Here is a 22,411-nt window from a genome sequence, read left to right as displayed (position 1 = left end):
GAGAGTGCTTTTTGAGATGTGATTCAATTATCCGGACGATTCATTTATCCGGACGATTTCGTTGGGGACAGAGGCGTCCGGATAAACGAGGCGCCACTGTAATTATATTAGATGGACCAAAAGAAATATAAAGGTTTTTAATTAAAAGTTGGAAGTTATATGTAGGGTCATAGGGAAGGTCAAGGTAAAAAATAATTGATACATATTCATTGCTCACCAGTCTATTTGAGTGTATTAATTTTGCATTAATAAAGTTAGTAATAATTTAAAATAAAGGAAAAAAGCTAAGGAAAGGGGCAAGAAGAGCTCAAATTAAAGTTGGAAAAGCCAACTTTAAAGTTGGAAAAGCCAAGATTAAAGTTGGAATTACCAACTATAAAGTTGGAAAAGCCAAGATTAAAGTTGGAAAAGCCAACTTTAAAGTTGGAAAAGCCAAGATTAAAGTTGGAATTTCCAACTTTAAAGTTGGAATTACCAATTTAAAAAAAAATATATATATACGCTTCCGTATAGGGACGAAGTCTGTCGTAAGTAAAATCTTAAGTTTAATCTGCTACGAATGCTTTCATAAAAAGCACTTAAGATTTGTCGTAAGGGATTCTTAAGTTGAAGTCTTACGTAGAAACTTAAGATTTTTTGTGAAAAGGGCTACAGACTAACAGATTTATATTTCGTTTTAAAGTTAAGAATAAAAGTTTGTAGATCTCCTAAACGGTTGAGGGCTCTCAGATATTATGTATCAAATTATCACCAGAATGCGTTTTGTACATATAAAGAGGTTTTCTGTGGAAATCCGATAGGGCCAGGTAGTTCCCTATCGCACCATCGAGCTTCCACTAAAAGGCCGATGGAACGATTATGCGATTGCGCGTAGAAGATGAAGCGATGACATGATGACGATGACGCGATGGTCCGATAGCACTGACGATGATGCGATAGCCCAACAATGCGATGACGATGTGCGATGGAGCGATAGAGAACATCGACATCGCTTCATCATTTTCGTATCATCGCTTTATTGTCATCGCACCATCATGTCATCGCTATCGCACCATTGACTCATCGCTTCATCAGGCTATCGCATCATCGACATCGCATTGTCGCGTCATCGCATAACCATTATCGCACTTTCGCTCCGACACTTCATTGTACCATTGCTTCCTTGTCATCGAATTTTCGCATCATCTCACTATTGGCCCAAACCTCGATGGTGCTTTAGAGAACTACAAGGCCCTATCAAGATCCCATAGGATTTTATCACAAACTTTATGTTGGCAAACTCTCTAACAATTAAAATAGTTCTGGTCCATATAGACCTCTTTCTATTCCTATGTCTTAAAGTTTATTGTTAGAATAGATGTTTTATGTATACTTACACACATTACACATGGGACCTTTCCATCCGGCAGAACAGTGACTACAATTTCCATAGAAACGATCACATGTTTCATCATTCAAGCAGTTTTCACTACACCTCTCTGAGCAGTCTTTTCCATACTCATTGTTTTCACAAGCTTAAAAAGACATTGAAATTATTTGTACATGTGTCATTCATATTGACATACATGTACATGTGCCTTCCATGATTAAAAAGGATATTCATTTGCATATTCGAGTGGTTCTTTTCCAATGAATAATAAGATCCGCCTACCTGCGAAGAAGGAAAAAGTATTCCTTTTAAAGGAATGAGCGGCATGAGATATCAATAGTCAGCATCATGAAATTTCTTGAAATAAGTTTTTTTTTCTTTTTTAGTAGGTTAGATTATTGTAAAAATCACTGTTTTTTTTCAAATTTATTTCAAATGACTTAAAATTAATATTTGTTCTTTCAGTACGCAATTTTCTTTTCTTTTCTTTCTTTTTTTTTTGAATTTACAATCATAAAATGTGACAATAAAGTAGAGATTTGATTCCTCCACCCTCAAAGCCAAAATTAATTAATATTGTTCGAAATAATTAATTTTGATTTATTCATTCATGTTTATTTCAACAATTCCTCATATTCGAGAGATTTCATACTGAGTTTATTTTTACTGCAATATTGTCAGCCCACCGCTATACTTAAATTAGTCTCCCGACTCCCTATCCCGATTTATTGTCCTATGAATCACTGATACTCTTTTAAATTTCTATTTTTTGGTTAATGTGTATCAAACAATTTTATAGTAGTCACGAGCAAATTCTCTTTGGGTTGGAAATCCACCCTTTTTCCACCCCCCCCCCCTTTCTAAATCAGGGATCGACACACTTCTTTCTTTGAGTAAAATGCGTTACATATTACCGATAATATAACCCTTCTGTCTCTATAAGATGTTTTAAATATCCTGTTTTCGACTGATACATACATGAAAGGGTGAAGGTAACGAACAGTGATAGATCGCATAAAAACTAAAACCAATACAAACATATGAACAGGGCATAAACATGGACCCCATGGAAATTTCGGAGGTGGGATCAGGTGCCTAAGAGGAGTAAGCATACCATGTTAACCGGTCACACCCGCCGTGAGCTCTTTGTATTTACCAAATAGACGGAACATTTGGTAGTCAGATTTACTATAAAAACAAAGGCCTAACAATTGTAAGAATTGGTATGAAATAAGTATTTGATTATAGTGAAAAAAGAAAAAAAAAAACATACACAGGGTAAACTGTTCACTATTATTTTTGCAATGTTATCGTCATTCACAGTTTTGAAAAACAAGAGGTCCAAGGGCCTTATCGGTCACCTGAGTATAATACAACAATTTAGAAATTAAATACACTGATAGATGAAGCTTTGTTGCCCTAAAGCAAGAGAAGTAGGAAGATCAGGATCAACAAAATAATTAGTCTAGTATTCAGTATCAACTCATAAAGAAGAAGGTATGGTTTTGGCTTCATTGTGCCCTAAAAATTTAATGTTTTCAAAAAGTTTTGAAATTGACATAAATATAAGTTGAGTATATGAGTGTGATAATTCATGAAAGAATGTGGCATGAAGGAGGACCATTCTGCAAATATGACGTCATTAATTTTGAATTTTTCGAAGTTTTAAGCAGAAAAAGCCTCAAAATGACTCATTTCAGGGGGTATTTTCCTTGAGAAAATTGAGTCCACAGCCATCGCCCACTTCAACATTTGGATATGTTGTGTAAAATTCTTTGAAAAGTCATATTTCTCAAAATCTTTGTGGGCGATGCATGTGGTCTATATTATCTTAAAGAAAATTTCACTGAAAATTGATGTCTTCTGCAATTTTTAAAGAAATACGGGAAAAGGCACAAGTTTATGACGTCACAATTAGCATTTAGGAAGTCAAATGAGAAAAACGATTTGTTTGATCCTAGTGCATGGAGTTTCAACATTTCAGAAAGCATGAAATTTAATTTCTTTCGTCACTTTCATATTTTAGAAAAATACAGGGCCAGATTTGTATTGAAACTGTACCTTGTTCTTAAGTTCTAATCTGTCCCCCACTTAACACTATCACCATGCAGACTATTAACAAACTATTAGTGCTTCTGTACTATTTTTAAACCCATATTAAGACCTCTAGCATTGACCTCTCTTATGGTCTTTGAAGAACTTTTAATAAGATAAGTTAATTTTGTCTCATTTTTATTTATCTATTACTTACAGGTCTACCTGATTATTAAAACTAAGAAAATACTTTTTGAATTATACGATAAACATTCTTGCATAATTATCTTATTCTATTAACCTTTCAAGTATATTGTTTACAGTGATTAATTAGCAAAAGTAAACAGCAAAGGGGAATAACTCCTCTCAGTAGAATACAAATTAATAGAGCCCTGCCAAGGACCAGAATGCTTAGACAAATGGTCCAAATGTTCAAGAATCTGGTAGAAATAAGCTTACTTATATCATTTAAACTATTACTCAGTTTGCTTCCGATATGCCCAGAAGCAGAGAAGAATTTCACAGGTACAATGCATTTTCACTACAGATTCAACAAAGCCTTACCCTAACACCAGAACCCAAGACCAAGGGTCAAGAAATTTACAAATTTGGAAGAGTTACCCGCATCATCATAACTATGGACTTCAAAGAATTAACACTTTTCCACTATATTATCAACCCCCCCCCCCCCCCACCTCGTTATGCCAGAACCCCTGACCCTAGGACCACAAGATTTAAAAATTCTGTTCGAAGCTCCCATTTTCATCATAGCTAAGCAATTTATTTATCAGCTAAACACTAAGGAGCAGACAGGATTAATTAATGATTAATAGAATTAATGCTTTTTCACTATATATTCAATAGAGCCCCCCCCCCCCCTCCTCAAGAACCCCAAAAACTGAGGCCATATATTTAAAAATTTTGGAAGAGGCATCCTTGCCTATCATAATCATGCACTTAGTTTGTTTAAATAATCTCCAGTAGCAGAGAAGAAGATTTTCAAAGAATCAATGCATTTTCACTATATAATCAATATAGCCCCGCCCTAACACCAGAACCCCTGACCCTGGGGCCATGAAATTCAAAATTTTTGAAAAGGCATCCTTATGCATCATAACCATGCACTTAGTTTGTTTAAATAATACCCAGGAGCAGAGAAGACGATTTTCAAAGAATTAATGCATTTTCACTATATAATCAATAGAACCCCGCCCTAACACCAGAACCCCTGACTCTGGGGCCATGGCTTTCATAATTCTGGAAGAGGCCCACCTCCTCATCATAACTATGTACTTAGTTTATCACCTTAATGCCCAGGAGCAGAGGAGAAGATTTTCAAAGAATTAATACATTTTCACTATATAGTTGATAGAGCCCCTCTCTAACACCAGAACCCCTGACCCTGGGGCCATGAAATTCACAATTTTGGAAGAGGCACTCTTGCTCATCATAACTATGTTCTTAGTTACTTTATTAAATATCCAGGAGCAGAGAAGAAGATTTTCAAAGAATTAATACATTTTCACTATATAACCAACAGAGCCCCATCCTAACACCAGAACCCCTGACCCTGGGGCCATGAAATTCACAATTTTGGAAGAGGCTCTCTTGCTTATCATAACTATGTACGCAGTTACTTTATTTAATACCCAGGAGCAGAGAAGAAGATTTTCAAAGAAATAATGCACTTTCACTATATGATCTATATAGCCCCACCCTGGGGCCAGAACCCCTGACCCTGGGGCCATGAATTTCACAATTTTGGTAGAGGGCTCAATGCTTATTACATGTACAATGATGCCAACAGTTTGACTGCTTGATGTCCAGGAGTAAAGAAGAAGATTTTTAAAGATTGCATTATTTTTGGTGGTTTTAGCCCCACCCCTCAGGCCCCAGGGGGGCAGGGACATGAAATTCACAATTTTTGTTCCCCTTCACCCATAGATGCTATATGCCGAATTTGGTTGAAATTGGTTAAGCGGTTTTAGAGAAGAAGCTAAAAATGTTCAAATGTTAACGCACGACGCACGCCGACGGACGAGAACGGATAGCAATAGGTCACCTGAGTGACTCAGGTGACCTAAAAAGAGAAAGTTTGCCATTTCTCGTCGGCTTCCCCACCTCCCCTAGACTTAATCTGATTGTAAGTTTATAACAGTACAAAACATGGAATATGCATACATCTTAAAAGGTTGTTTCACATTATCTTTTCCTTCGTTCTTCCATTAAATTTCTAAATGTCACAGATTTGTAAGTATTTCAATTAAATCACTCACATCTAGAAAAAATTTTGTTGGTCTGCTGCAAAGAAAAGGTTTTTTAAACAAATTTTTCTAGGTTTCTAACAGAAACCAGTAGTCTGATGAGACTGTAGCTCTACTGGTCTGTAAATATAACAAAGGAAAAGTAGCACTTGGATTTGAAACTTTGCAAAATGCAACAATAAATAGAATTATGTATCTTAATGTTATCTACTTCCGTGCCAAGTTATATTGAAATCAAACGAAAACTGTTGGAGGAGTAGCGTTTTAAAGGAATTTCACAGAAATTTCTATTTTTAGTAACCATGGCAACACTGTTCATCGAAATCAAAAACCGATACTAAATTATGTATCTTAGTGTAGTTTACCTTTGTGCCAAGTTATATTGAAATCAGACCAAAACTGTAGGAGGAGTAGCGTTTTGAAAAATTATTTACAGACAGACGGACAGACAAACAGACAGACAGACAGGCGGACGGACGACGGACACCTTACTATCGCATAAGCTCTTCTGACCAGTAGAGCTAAAAAATGAACGTGGTCAATGTAGGATTTTTGTCTTCATTCCATTCATTTTTTGAATGTTTTAGGATTTAATTACACTCACAAATATTACACATAGGTCCTTTCCATCCGGCTGAACATTTACTACAGTTTCCATAGAAACGATCACAGGTTTCACCATTTAAACAGTTTCCACTACACCTCTCTAAGCAGTCTTTTCCATATTCTCCGATATCACAAGCTGAAGTATATGAGAGATATTAATTTGTTATTTCAGACACTTACTGTAGACACATATTTCTTTTATTGTTTATCCTATTTCCTCTTTCATTGTAGTGAAAAAAGAAAAACATCCACAGGCAAAACTGTTACCGTTTATTAATTTTTGCAATGTTATCGTTATTCACAATTTTGGAAAATTATTTTACCAAACTTTACAAGCATATTTACCAAGGTTTTTTTTTTATTTATATACATTTAATTAACAAATATAAAAGAAAAAGGAAGAATGCGACTTTTGTCATTTTTTTTTGGAAAACTTTATTATTCATTTATTCTTTGTGCAGGTATGTTCTTGTAAATTTTTGGTATTTTTGGTAAAGTTTCATCGGAAGATTATGTTGGCAAAGTTTATAAAAAAAAAGAGACACCACAGTACTCTTCTTACCTTACCGCATTTATGAGTTAATCTAGAAAAACAACTTTGTTTTTTACTTACATACATTACACAAAGGACCTTTCCATCCATTTGAACAGTAGCTACAGTTTCCATAGAAACGATCACATGATTCACCATTTAAACAGTTTCCACTACATCTCTCTAAGCAGTCTTTTCCATATTCTCCGACATCACAGGCTGAAAGAATACAAATAATAAGTTTAGTAAACTCCCCATGGGTGGCCATCCTGGAATTGGGCTATGCAATATACTTATGCAGCATTTCTTAGGTCAATCCTTAATTCTTAATTCATGTTTCTCAGTTAAGACAAGGCTTGGTAAAATATCGGTTTATAAATTGGTCTTGCAACAGGAGATGAAAGTATGGTAAACAAACATCTATATTGGATTTATAGATATTTAGTATATTTGTTTTGGTCGTTTACGTCAACTGTATATTTAAGGGTGAAAAAGGTTGATTTGGAAATAACATAAAAACATGGTTTCGGGTTGCATTAGCGACAAACTTTATAAGTTTGCGATGTATTTGAGGTCAAGAATTTTACTTGTAGATCAGTTGTTTTTGAAACCTTTCTCCATGGTTCTTGCAAGCTCACGTTTTGATATTAGATGGTAGATATGTCTCCGTCTCAGTCTCGAGAAGGTTCTATTTCATTCGTTTATTGCTACGTGCATTGATTTATTCACTCGTCCAAAATGGTAGCAACTGTTCCTTTGCTAAGCGCTAGGCACTTTGAAGTGAAAGGTACGGGTCTTCCGGATGAGACCTTAAAAACCAAGGCCCCTATCGCCGCAGGTTTTTGCACGATAAAAGTGCTCAATGACCCTAAGTGTACGGTATTTGAAGCAACTATTAATCCTCTAAAACAACTTAAATATTAAATGTGAGCATGGAACAGTGTCTTCGGAATATAATCTTTCATTTTCAGCCTTAATAAGTAAAAAAGAAGCTTGATGGTTTTTCCGGTGACCAAGTAAATATTTTGCAGTAAACCGACGAAAACCACATGTCGCTATTGAATCGTAAACACGTAGTGGACCGTCATGCTTTGCGACTCATTCAATTGATTGGAGAATGGGTTTGACGAAAACATCGTCACGTGTTGAAAAGTGCATTCCAGAAAAGATAGTGTAACCGACCTGTTAATCTAAAAGAAAAATACTTCGTTAATAAAACGACTTACAGATATTACACATAAGACCCTTCCAACCGACAGAACAGTAGCTACAGTTTCCATAAAATCGGTCACAGGTTTCACCATTAAAACAGTTTCCACTACATATTTCCAGACAGTCTTTTCCATACTCCCCGCTGTCACAAGCTGTATGATGAAATAGATATCTTTTATATTCACTTAAACAGATATTTCTTCCATTGTTTCGTTGATTTCCTGTTTGATTAAAACAAGATAAAAAATGTCAATATCAATATGAACTTTTAATTTGTAGCTCACTTATTGTTATTTACACGAGTCTGAAAACTATTTTATTCCAACCTCAATAATACTTTTAACATACTAATATTTTATATACCTTTTTATTAAATGGCAACAATTGTTTCACTCAATATTAACGTGACTATTGTTGTCGCCGATATTATTTTTATCCACAAATTTTCCCTGTAGTGAGAGGAGACAATTCTGGCTATTCGCAGCTTGTTTTTGCCTAACCTCTTGTATATAGTATTAAGAAAGAACTATTGAGTGAAAATGTCATATATTGAAACTAACAAATGACTAAAACTACATTTACATATTACATAGACTTATATAACAATTAATTGGTTGGGCTTAAAACAAAATATTTAGTAAATACAAATTGACTAGTTAAACATGCTGACTAGTCACACGACATAATTCTTACTAATCACACGACAAAAATAGCCCAGCCAATAGTACATGTATCAATGGTAAAAACACTTAAGAAGCAAAAAGGTGGTGCACAAAAAAGCCATAAAGAAAGGAAACATGCTGCCTTCAGATTGTGCTTTTCTGTGCCATCCAAGAATAGCCAGGTAAAGCGCAACAGAAAATGCACTACACACGATGACATGTGAATATTAAAATTCCACCTTAAATACTAAATCAGAGGTTACTTAAAGTTTCAGATTAATTTTATATTTCACTTTAAAAATAATCAAAGTTTGTTAATTTCCTAAGGGGTTGAAGGCTTACAAATATTATTTATTAACGCCAGAACTAGAAAAAGATTGGTACATTTAGAGAGGTTTTATCACAAACATTATGTTGGCCAACTTTCTGTAGAAAAAAAAATAGATGTGGTCCATATAGACCCCTTTCTATATTTCCGTGTTGAAGTTTATTGTCAGAAGAAACGCTTTGTTTTTACTTACTGACATTACACATAGGACCTTTCCATCCGGCTGAACATTTACTACAGTTTCCATAGAAACGATCACAGGTTTCACCATTCAAACAGTTACCACTACATCTCTCTAAGCAGTCTTTACCATATTCATTGTATTCACAGGCTGAAAGAAGACATTGAAATTATTTATACGTGTATTCATTCATATTGACATACATGTACATGTACCTTCCATCATTTAGTTTATAGAGGATATTCATTTGATATATTCGACTAGCTAGTCCTCTTCCAATGAATAAAAGAAAAATCAAACCACCTCCGCAGGAAAACAAGTATTTCTTTTAAAGAAATGATCGGCATAAAATATCAAAGTCAGCATCATGGATTCTTGAAAGAATTTTTTTTAAAAAGACATTTAAAGGCAATTGTAAAATCACTGCTTTTTTTTTTTTTTTTTTTTTTTTTTTTTTTTTTAAATTATTATTATTATTATTATTATTATTATTTCAAGTGACTTTGAATTAATATTTCTGCTATGAGTATGTAATTTGTTGTTTGTTTTGTTTGTTTGTTTGTTTTTTTCAATTTTACATTATTTCTTAATTTGCATAAACGAGAGCATTTATGCATAAAATTATCACGCAAGCAAACTGATGATCATCATCACAGAGACAAAAACCAGATATTATTTACTTACGTTTACATTTTCACCTGATTCTTGATTCAACTTTTTTTCAATAATACAAAATCTCTGCAGGGGGCTAAGTAACACACAGCGAGAAACCATGGTGTTCTGGCACGAGAAATCGCTTTATGAGGATATAAAGGTATTACCTTATTTGTACTTTATCTCGGGTAAAGACATTTGAAAATGTAAATTAATGTATTGTCTTTAAGATATCAATAATACATTAGAGGCAGAAGGTGATATCTAGAAACCTGTGGTGCTGATTTTTTTTTTTTTTTTTTTTTTTTTTTGGTCATGCTCTTACAACTCCAGAGATGTAGCAGTTTTCATTTAAAACAATTTTTAACTGGAGTTTCCGTCTAAAAGCAAAAAGGTGATAGAGCGTGTATTTGTATTTTATTAGAATTTACCACTGATAAAAAAGTTACTATTCTGTTGCGTTTAGGGACCAAATAATGATAACCCAGCCTGCTACATGTACACGAAATTGCGAGAATATATAGATGGTTTTCAAAATGAGAATGTTATAATATGAGGTCTCTCAAAGTTACAGAAAATAACCAAAGAAAGGTAATAGAAAATGTTTAAAACAAATATAGTACCAGTTTACAAATTTAAAAATTTTAGTTTAATTAATGATAAAGAATCACATTTACGATAAATGATCAATTAGTTCTGGAGACTCTTCTCATGAAAATTAGAGGTGACTGTATTTCATACTCCTCCTTAAAAAGAAATCTAGATCGAAAAAAGAAGAAATTGAAAATGTTGAGAGGTGTGAAGAAATGCAATAGATGCAGAAGCACTTGAAGGGAATATAAAAAAAAAAAAAAAAAAAAAAAAAAAAAAAAAAAAAAAAAAAAAAAAGAAGAAAATATAACAAAACATAAAAATGGCTGGTGTTTGTGTTCGATCTATAACAAGATTAGATGAAGAATGTGAAGCACCAACACATTATTTTTTGTAGCTTAGATCCAAAAAATTCCTATATAAAATAACCCAAAATGTAGAATTAGATAACTTGGCATCATTTTTAATCTGTTTGATATTCTGAAAGAAACAAAACATTTTTATGAAAATCTATATCGAAACATTGATGACTCTATACAAAGTAAAATATTGAAGGAGGAAATTATATATTCAAATATTGTTAAACTCTCATAGGAAGAATCAGGGTTTTTAGAGGGTCATATAACATATGAAAAAGCAGGGGAATCTTTGTATACTAGGGTTGTTAGAAAAGTTCGCGGAAAAGTTCTATTGTGAGCGCGCCATATACATGAAACCATTAAAACTCTGCAGACAAAATACTATACGTATTTTTCAATTAAAATGCAAAGATTTGGTGTTTTCCGATTATCTTTAAAAAATATACAGCTAAATTATGTAGATAAAACATGCTTCACGGAGCATGTTACTTATTCGCACCTTTACATTACAGAGACATTTTTTTAATTAAAAATTGCACTGTTGTAGCGCATAAATCTTATATTTCACGTATCGCTAAAATATTCATAAAACGTCATTTGGGGAAATTTTGAATTAAATTAGAGGAGTTATATGGCTGTTTTATCGCTAATTATAGATTATTAATGCGTAGAAACAAAGCAAGAATAGCTAGAAATCTGCTATTGCAAGCAATAGCGTATGTCACCCCGAAATGAACCATAAGCTAGTTTCAATACTTAAAGAAGAGTATTCGTAGAAAACGCCCCCCCCCCCCAACCTCCTTTTAAAAACAAACGAAAAATATTACGCTTGTTACCTTTGGTCGAACAAAAGTTACGGGAAGTGAAAGTAGAGCAAGGAACAAAAGTTACGAGAAGTGAAAGTAGAGCAAGGTTCACGTCAAAATATGGCTGAAACAAAATAATTCCTTAATTTTCCTCTTCAAATCAAAACATGGCTGAAATAATAATTCCTTAATTTTCCTCTTCAAATCGGGCATTTCTGCATTGGACGGGGCTTATGTATTTTATGAGATAATAAAGTATGTGTAAACTTTCTTAGTTTAGCAGAATAATGAACACTTCGGGCCTGCTAAATCTTTCGGGTACAATGGTGAATAGATTTTTACGGAACTGCGGGAGCGGATCCAAGGATTTTCAATGATTAAAAACGATGCAAAGGAGATGGGCGAACATAGCGTGCAGAAAGCCTATAGCTTCAGAAATATAAAAATCATGTTCAGTTCGTGAATTTGATATTTAGAGTGAAGTTCTCATTATTGAAATTTATGAGATTGTGATAAAGAAAACTTTTCTGAGGAAAATTTTCTAGGCAAAATTTATTCTTTTATTAAAAAAATTAATGTGGTATTCGTGGGGTTCGAACCCTAGCAATAAAAATCCTGAGTATCATTTTCTTTCGAGACTAGCACTCTAACCACTAGACTACACAAGTCCTGACGAACAGTGGCATTTAAATCATGTTTGTGATATGACCCTTGACTTAATGGACTTCAACTATTTCTCGAAAAGATGCGAATTTTATGTCATAAAAGTATATTTTTAAGGTATAGTGGGTCATTGCTCTATATTTTTGGTAACCAAAAAATGTGTATTTTTATGCAAACTTTGAGGATTAACTTTCAAAAAGGTGGAGCGAAGACCCACTCATATTGAAAAATAGTGTTATAGTATGAGAAAATGACTCTTTTAGCCCGCTTTAGTGTGTGTCTAATATTTCACAGGCAAATAATTTCAATCTTTGAGGGATTTTTGCAAATTGTAGAGATTTTACATAAAGTATATTTTAATGTTAGACGAAATATCAAGGAAAATGTTGATATAATTGAAATTTCATTTTTCATCACCATGTTTGTCACACTATAGGCTTATCGCTCGTCATATTCACCCATCTCCTTAAAATTAAATAATTCTCAATATCATTTAAAAAATTGTTCATATGCAAGTAATACATTCACTAGAAAACGCGAAATGCTACTGAATACAGCTAAAAATCGCTATTTTTTAAAGAAAAAAATTATTTTAAATATAAATATAATTTCTGTAGACAAAATAGATAAAGAATGGATGCTGGCAAAATATCAAATCACATAAGCGGAACTCAATTTTATTAATGAAACTCACAAGATCTCCTTTTCAGTTGTTGTAAATTTTATATCTTGCATATTTACTTCGCTGTTTCGGGGGGGGGGGGGGGGGGGGGGGTTAGGGAGTGAACTTGAAAAGAGACATGTAAATTAACCATTATTTGGTAGTAAGTATAAAGTCATAGCATTTTGAAAACTATATGAAGATTTTTTGTGATATGAAGGTCAAGGTCATTTTATTTGATCTAAGACATAAAACAAAACATAGAGCGAGAAGAAATGGGGGGATGTTAAATTATTACGTTGTCTTCTTTATTTCAAAAAAGGAAATAAAATATAAACAATCCTTCTATTTTACAATAAACTCTTTGTTATGGAATTAGAAAGGTTTTCCGTCTCTTCTCCAACACAAAAGAAAGTTTACCTCTACATAACGTACTTATGTGTATTACTCTACTAGCAAAATTACAATAAATGAAAATAAAATGAATACTTTGTAGTGTTTAAGAAACGTTGGTCCTACGTATTTTTGGAAAGCTAAGATATTTATTTTTTTCTTAATCATATCAAGAAACTGGTAATATATAAAAGCTTCGTAGAAAAACCTTTATGTACCCTAGGATTATTATGGAAAAAGAAATTAAATTATTTTTTTCTTTTCTAATGGCAACGTAAATGAAAATTTGAATTAAGATTTGCAAAACTACGAATAGTGATTATTATTTCTGTGGAAGGTTTCAATAATATTGTCAAACCCTTCAAGGAGAACATTCAAGGACAAACCCATGTGTGGAAATATCACAAAATTGGTCACTTGACATCAACTTTTTTAAAATTTATCGAATTTTCCGTCCATCCTTTTCCATTTTTTTTTGCCAAAATGTTTTTGACAGGAGGCAAGGAACACCTCTTTAAAGTTTCAAAAAGATTTGATTAAAAGCAACCGAGAAAGATGAATTAAGGAAAATACCACTTCTTATCAGTTTCCATGGCAACAGTGGCCATTTTGAAAAAAAATTAAAGAAAGATTGCACATCATTATGACAGTAGAGTTTCATCAAGATTGGCAAAGTCGTCTTTTAGAAACTGCGCGGACCGCAATATTTATTGGTCGAATAATAGCAATATATCTCCCCGACTTCGTCCGGGGTGACATAATAACGTCATTGAACGTCTTGGAGCACCGAGTTATTAAAAAATTATGTGTGCAGACAGGAAAATGGCCGAAAGAGAATAAAATGTTTTTAGATGCTGCTGGGGATTGCCTACACATACGTATCTACGTGTAAAACCAAAGTGTTCAAGTGGGAGCAACTTTATAAGAATGGAAGGACTGACATTTTTGATATCAACTCTTGCGATGCCCCAGTATCCTGCTTATCGCATGGACGTTGCGCCCATGGCTTTTGCATTGTTTCTGATTACTGATCGCTGAACTGTAATTACGCGATAAATAATTCCTCGCGTATATTTAGGAATCTACAGTAACGTGTCTTGATATGGTTATTCAATTTTTAAGTAAGAAAAGTCTATAGAAATCAAAGATATTTAGAACTGTGAAAAAGCTTAACTGGTCTGGAATCAGTTGGACATGTCACCTAACGTCATAAATCGTCAAGTGATTGCTCCGTGAATCCTATCACCGCACAGTAAAACTCATTGTATTTTTTTTAAATTTTAGTAAATGGACCTGATTCTTTACATACTAATAAACAAAAGATCAAAGTTTAATAAGACATACGTCATTCTTCAAAGTACAGAATATATTTTCCGTATATCTATGTGTCCTCGAACTTTTCTAACAGCCCTCGTAAAATGAAATATAATAAATCACTATGTTTAGCTTTTACTTCAGAATTTGTAAAAATGTTTTCGAAACTTCTTGATTTTTTGTTGTTAGGTCAATTAATTATTGTTACTCAGTTAACAATTTAAGTATAATACAAAACATGGTATTATTACATGTCAACCAAAGGGTGACAAACCAAATCAGTTTCTGATACATTGGAAACAAATTTCTTGATCCAATACAGTGTACTTAATATCAACTGGCATAATTGCAAATAAAAGTACAAGTTTTATAAAAAGCAGAAATAAATCAGAGAACATCTTAACCATTTATGACATTATGCAATATTCAGAAAAGGGAAATATTCCGGAACTTCTTTTATTTGACTTAGAGAAGGATTTCGATGTAATATCCTGGTCTTTCATTCTAAAATCACTCCAAATTTCAAATCTGGTAATTATATACAGAAGTCGGTTAAACTGTTTTACACAAATATTACAACAGCGGACAACAAAGTGTAAATATTTTTGGACTATCTGTTTATACTGTGGGTGTCACCAAGGTTATCCACTATCCTCTCATTTATTTTTGATATGAGCGTAAATATTGACAATTCTGATAATAAATAATTCAAATATCAAGAGGAAGAAAGTACATAGGGTATCAAGAATAGGAGTAAATATGTGGTTAATTATCGGATAAAATAGCATAAAAAATAGCATGAAATACAAAAAATAATACCCGAAGCGAGCAACAACAACAACAACCAAAAAAAAAAAAAAAAAAAAAAAAAAAAAAAAAAAAAAAAAAAAAAAAGCAGCGGCGTAAATCGAAGGTTTTTACAACGCTTGGATCTGTGGCTCTCTGCTTTGTCTGTCCGAATTTACTCAAGCAGAGAGCTACAGTTCTCCAGTTAGTGTGCCGCCATTCCTAAACCCCGAGAACTTGTGGATGCAGAAGTTGCAAAAGTTCGTGAATTGGCCGTCACTACTTTCTTCTTCCCTTTGCTGTTGTTTTTGAGACATCATTGCCATGTATCTTATCCACATTGCTGTCCACCAAGACGCACGTGATGACAATAGTTTACAAGTCTCTAAGTCTAACTTTAGACGTGCTCCGTAGGAATTTTCTTTGACCTCGTCAAGGACACAAAATATATCTGACCACGTCAGGAATTAAAGACAAAAAAATTACACATGCAGCAATTATATATCGTTGCGAGCGAAAAAGATCTGGGTCGTCCCGTTTCGTCTTTTCGCACTTCAATGATTTTGCACCTGCGCAGTTCTTTTCACATTATCTCGGAAGTGACGCTTACGAAAAAATAATTTATGTCATTCTTAGAGTAAAAAGACCAATTTCTTATATCAATATCAAGAACTCTGTCATACCATAGTGTTGCATGATATTCATGGTACACAAACATTACTATTATTTTATGACTCTAACCTACATGATCAACATCAAACATCGAAATAATATTTTAAATATCCCATATTTTTTTCCCTTTCCCATGAAAACTATAACTTGATACGGAGATTAGGGGTAGGTTAAGTGTGTATTACTTTTTTGCAAGAATTGAAATGATATAAAACGCACGGTCGTTTGGTGTTTATCAAACTACTAGAATTATATATACATGTAATAATAATAATAATAACTAGAAACTCATTGCGAGCAATGAGAGGTCTTCCGTCCAATTTTGAAAATAAAAACGTAAATTCAAGCTGAAAAGGTGATAAAAGAAATTCAGACACTCTGGAAATTTAACCCTGGTTGTCAGCGTGAAAATCCAATATGCTAACCATTAACCATTCACTTTTTTGCATCACTTCCTGTCACGACCGGAAGTAACGGCGATACAAGATTTCCTCGCGATTCAAATAAACTGATGTCTGACTATCAGTTCTGAAAGTTTTAGACTTTAGTCATTTACTGTTGCCGAGCAAAATTGTGAGAACAAATTCTAATTCTGAGGACAGGTAAACACGCGACCGGAAGTGAATTTTATAAAAAAAAAAAAAAAAACTCTGACGTTTCTCTATACATTTGCAGTATCTACAAAATGCATAAAAACATTTCAAGTACTTAATCGATAAGCAATATTTATGAGAAAGTTAAATATCGAAAAAACGTAGTTTATCACCGAAAACCGGAAGTTGCCGTTTTTGTTTCCGGTGGAATCTAATATATTTCAAAACAGCGAAAGAGATGCAATAAAGTGATGCAAACTTTAATTTCAAAAAGAAAAGTTAATTTTTTTGGTTTCTTGATCACTTCCTATGACGACCGGAAGTTACGACGGACGCGTTTAACCAAAATGGTTTCGCATACTCCTCAAGGTCTGCTACTCATAAAAATTTGGTGTTTTAATCTTTTACCTGTTTTGGAGATCTCGCTCAGACAATTTTTCATTTGAGGACAGAAAAACGCGTGACCGGAAGTGAATTTTTGAAAGATATTTGAGATTTCTCTTGACCTTTGCAGTCTGAATAACATATTTAAAATTCATTTCAAATACATTATCTATGAAGAATATTTATAGCAAAGTAAAATACTCAAATTTTGTAGTTTTTCTCTTATAACCGGAAGTTGTCCTTTTCGTTTCCGGTGGGACCAGCATCATTCGAATCTGAGAAAAAGATACAATAAAGTGATGCATTTTTTAATTAAAAAAAGAAAAGTTGAAATTTTCAATTTCTTTGATCACTTCCTGTGACGATCGGAAGTGACGGCTGACGCTCTGAACCCAAGTGGTTTTGGCTACTTCTTCAGGTCTGTTGCTCTTATAAGTCTGATGTCCTGATCTCTCACCGTTTCCGAGATCTTGCTCAGACAACTTCTCATTTTGAGGACAGAAAAACACGCGACCGGAAGTGAATTTTTGAAAGATATTTGAGGTTACACTAGACATTTGCTGTCTGAATAACATATTTAGAATTCATTCCAAACACTTTATCTACAAAAGATATTAATGGGAAAGAAAAATACTCATATTATGTAGTTTTTCTCTTATAACCGGAAGTTGACGTTTCTGTTTCCGGTGGGACCAACATATTTCGAAACTACAAAAGAGATGCAATAAAGTGATGTAAGAATTGATTTAAAAAAGGAAAGTTGAAATTTAACGATTTCTTTGATCACTTCCGTAAGCGACCGGAAGTGCCGACGACAGACGAAAAGGTGCCCTCTCCAATCTAAAAATCATGTTCTATCATCTCTAACAAGTCTCCAGTTAATATCTTAAGCCATTCTTGAGAACACTCGCGGACAAAATTGCATTTTAAAATCAGAAAATTGTCCATAACTTGGCACTGGAACCGAGTTTACCAAAAAACGGAATTTTATATAAAATTCATATAAGGACCTTTTATCCCTGAAAATTTCAAGGAAATTCATTGAATAGTTTTCGAGAAATCGCGTGCACAAAATTTTGTCTAAAAAAAAAGAATAATAATAATAATAATAATAATAATAAGAAACAATAGAATCACTATAAGGTCTTCCGTGGAGACGGAAGACCTTAACTAGAAACTCATTGCGAGCAATGAGAGGTCTTCCGTCCGATTTTGAAAGTGAAAACGTAAATTCAAGCTGAAAAGGTGATAAAAGAAATTCAGACACTCTGGAAATTTAACCCTGGTTGTCAGGGTGAAAATCCAACATGCTAATCATTAACCATTCACTTTTTTGCATCACTTCCTGTCACGACCGGAAGTAACGGCGATACAAGATTTCCTCGCGATTCAAATAAACTGATGACTGACTATCAGTTCTGAAAGTTTTAGACTTCAGTCGTTTACTCTTGCCGAGCAATATTGTGAGAACAAATTATAATTCTGAGGAGAGGTAAACACGCGACCGGAAGTGAATTTTATAAAAAATCTCTGACGTTTCTCTGTACATTTGCAGTATCTACAAAATGCATAAAAACATTTCAAGTACTTTATCGATGAGCAATATTTATGAGAAGGTTAAATATCGAAGTAACGTAGTTTATCACCTAAAACCGGAAGTTGACGTTTTTGTTTCCGGTGCAATCTAACATGTTTCAAAACAGCGAAAGAGATGCAATAAAGTGATGCAAACTTTAATTCAAAAAAGAAAAATTAAAATTTTTGATTTCTTTGATCACTTCCTGTGACGACCAGAAGTTACGACGGACGCGTTTAACCAAAATGGTTTTGCCTACTCCTCAAGGTCTGCTACTCATAAAAATTTGGTGCTTTAATCTTTTACCTGTTTTTGAGATCTCGCTCAGACAATTTTTCATTTTGAGGACAGAAAAACACGCGACCGGAAGTGAATTTGTGAAAGATATTTAAGGTTACTCTAGACCATTGCAGTCTGGATAACATATTTAAAATTCATTTCAAATACGTTATCTATAAAGAATATTTATAGGAAAGTAAAATACTCAAATTATGTAGTTTTTCTCTTATAACCGGAAGTTGTCGTATTTGTTTCCGGTGGGACGAACATCTTTCGAATCTGCGAAAAAGATGCAATAAAGTGATGCAATTTTTAATTAAAAAAGAAAAGTTGAAATTTTCGTTTTCTTTGATCACTTCCTGTGACGACCGGAAGTGACGACTGACGCTCTTAACCCAAATGGTTATGCCTACATTTTAAGATCTGTTGCTCATAACAGTTTGGTGTCATAATCTCTTACCGTTTCCGAGATCTTGCTCATACAACTTCTCATTTTGAGGACAGAAAAACACGCGACCGGAAGTGAATTTTACAAAGATATTTGAAGTTATCCTAGACATTTTTAGTCTGAATAACATATTAAAAATTCATTTCAAATACTTTATCTTCAAAAGATATTAATGGGAAAGAAAAATACTCAAATTATGCAGTTTTTCTCTTATAACCGGAAGTTGACGTTTTTGTTTCCGGTAGGACTAACATATTTCGAAACTACAAAAGAGATCCAATAATGTGATGTAAGTATTTATTTAAAAAAGGAAAGTTGAAATTCAACGATTTCTTTGATCACTTCCGTAAGCGACCGGAAGTGCCGACGACGAACGAAAAGTAGCGACCCGGCTAGTACCTATCACGAACTATAATCCCTGAAAGTTTCACATTGATATCTCTTGTAGTTCTTGAGATTATCCGCGGACAAAATGTCATTTTGAAATCAGAAAATGGTCTTTAACTTGGCACCAGAAGTGAATTTCCAAAAAATCTCTCAGATAGATGAAGTTCATGTTACAACACACTATTACTGTAAATTTCATGTAAATCCATCCAATAGTCTTCGAGAAATCGCGTGCCAAAAATTAGAAAGTCAAAAAAATAATAATAACTAGAAACTCATTGCGAGCAATGAGAGGTCTTCCGTCCGATTTTGAAAATAAAAACGTAAATTCAAGCTGAAAAGGTGATAAAAGAAATTCAGACACTCTGGAGATTTAACCCTGGTTGTCAGCGTGAAAATTCAACGTGCTAACCATTAACCATTCACTTTTTTGCATCACTTCCTGTCACGACCGGAAGTAACGGCGATATAAGATTTCCTCGCGATTCAAATAAACCGATGACTGACTATCAGTTCTGAAAGTTTTAGACTTCAGTCGTTTACTGTTGCCGAGCAATATTGTGAGAACAAATTATAATTCTGAGGACAGGTAAACACGCGACCGGAAGTGAATTTTATAAAAAAAAAAAAAATCTCTGACGTTTCTCTACACATTTGCAGTATCTACAAAATGCATAAAAACATTTCAAGTACTTTATCGATAAGCACTATTTATGGGAAAGTTAAATATCGAAATAACGTAGTTTATCACCTAAAACCGGAAGTTGACGTTTCCGTTTCCGGTGGAATCTAACCTATTTCAAAACAGCGAAAGAGATGCAATTAAGTGATGCAAACTTTAATTTAAAAAAGAAAAGTTAATTTTTTTTATTTCTTTGATCACTTCCTGTGACGACCGGAAGTTACGACGGACGCGTTTAACCAAAATGGTTTTGCTTACTCCTCAAGGTCTGCTACTGATAAAAATTTGGTGTTTTAATCTTTTACCTGTTTGTGAGATCTCGCTTAGACAATTTTTCATTTTGAGGACAGAAAAACACGCGGCCGGAAGTGAATTTTTGAAAGATATTTGAGGTTACATTGTACTTTAGACCTTTGCAGTCTGAATAACATATTTAGAATTCATTTCAAATACATTATCTATAAGGAAAATTTATAGGAAAGTAAAATACTAAAATTTTGTAGTTTTTCTCTTATAACCGGAAGTTGTCGTTTTTCTTTCCCGTGGGACCAACATCTTTCGAATCTGTGAAAAGGATGCAATAAAGTGATGCAATTTTTAAATAAAAAAAGAAAAGTTGAAATTTTCGATTTCTTTGATCACTTCCTATGACGACCGGAAGTGACGGCTGACGCTCTGAACCCAAGTGGTTTTTGCTACATCTTAAGGTCTGTTGCTCATATAAGTCTGGTGTCTTAATCTCTTACCGTTTCCGAGATCTTGCTCAGACAACTTCTCATTTTGAGGACAAAAAAACACGCGACCGGAAGTGGGTTTTTGAAAGATATCTGGGGTTACTCTAGACATTTGCTGTCTGAATAACATATTTTAAAATCATTCCAAATACTTTATCTACAAAAGATATTAATTGGAAAGAAAAATACTCAAATTATGTAGTTTTTCTCTTATAACCGGAAGTTGACGTTTCTGTTTCCGGTGGGACCAACATATTTCAAAACTACAAAAGAGATGCAATAATGTGATGTAAGAATTGATTTAAAAAAGGAAAGTTGAAATTCAACGATTTCTTTGATCACTTCCGTAAGCGACCGGAAGTGCCGACGACGAACGAAAAGGTGCCCTCTCCAATACAGAAATCATGTTCTATCATCTCTTACAAGTCTCCAGTTAATATCTTAAACCATTCTTGAGAACACTCGCGGACAAAATTTCATTTTAAAATCAGAAAATTGTCCATAACTTGGCACTGGAACCGAATTTACCAAAAAACGGAATTTTATATAAAATTCATATAAAGACCTTTTATCCCTGAAAATTTCAAGGAAATTCATTGAATAGTTTTCGAGAAATCGCGTGCACAAAATTTTGTCTAAAAAAAAAAGAATAATAATAATAATAATAAAAAGAAACAATAGAATCACTATAAGGTCTTCCGTGGAGACGGAAGACCTTAATAAGAAACAGTAGAATCACAATAGGTCTTCCGTTGAAAACGGAAGACCTAATAAGAAACAATAGAATCACTATAAGGTCTTCCGTGGAGACGGAAGACCTTAATAATAATAATAATAAATATATACCTCATTAGAAAGAAATATTTATTAACGATCAAAATCAAGAACTGACAAAATCTAATATCAAATAAACTTATTAAAACGTTCCTACTTTTAAGAAACAAAAAAAATATGTATGACATAAAACTTCTTCACTTTTCTCTAAAATGTAATTTAGAGGATTTGAATTACTAATACTTACAAATATTACAAAAGGAGCCTTTCCACCCAGTAGTACAACTGCTACAGCTTCCAAAGAAACGATCACAAGTTTCATTATTCCAACAATTTCCACTACACAATTGTGTGCATTCTTTTCCATACTCTCCTATGTCACAGGCTGAAAAGAAGACATTGATAAATCTATACTTAAGGAAGACAAAAATTGGGACGGATAGTCCTGTTCTCTGTCTAACCCATTT

The 22,411-nt window shown here is 33.5% G+C and overlaps 1 protein-coding gene across 3 annotated transcripts in view; it reads right to left on the bottom strand.

Annotated features, from left to right (window-relative positions):
* Positions 1-22,411, bottom strand: part of LOC133195620 (multiple epidermal growth factor-like domains protein 10) — a 100,873-nt gene that overhangs the window by 33,512 nt on the left and 44,950 nt on the right. For all 3 annotated transcript variants that reach the window (XM_061331508.1, XM_061331509.1, XM_061331511.1), the window contains exons 6-11: positions 22,192-22,329; positions 9,201-9,338; positions 8,032-8,169; positions 6,887-7,024; positions 6,272-6,409; positions 1,377-1,514 (exon numbers count right to left, since the gene is read on the bottom strand). In XM_061331508.1, coding sequence (XP_061187492.1) covers positions 1,377-1,514; positions 6,272-6,409; positions 6,887-7,024; positions 8,032-8,169; positions 9,201-9,338; positions 22,192-22,329 — 828 coding nt within the window. The remainder of the gene's footprint in view (positions 1-1,376; positions 1,515-6,271; positions 6,410-6,886; positions 7,025-8,031; positions 8,170-9,200; positions 9,339-22,191; positions 22,330-22,411) is intronic.

This window comes from Saccostrea echinata, unplaced genomic scaffold (assembly GCF_033153115.1).
Source record: "Saccostrea echinata isolate AGI-Se365-2 ecotype Australia unplaced genomic scaffold, CSIRO_AGI_Sech_v1 ptg000029l, whole genome shotgun sequence".
NCBI classification, from domain to species: domain Eukaryota; kingdom Metazoa; phylum Mollusca; class Bivalvia; order Ostreida; family Ostreidae; genus Saccostrea; species Saccostrea echinata.
The sequence above is the reverse complement of the archived record's forward strand: the minus strand, read 5'-3'. Positions and strand labels throughout refer to the sequence as shown.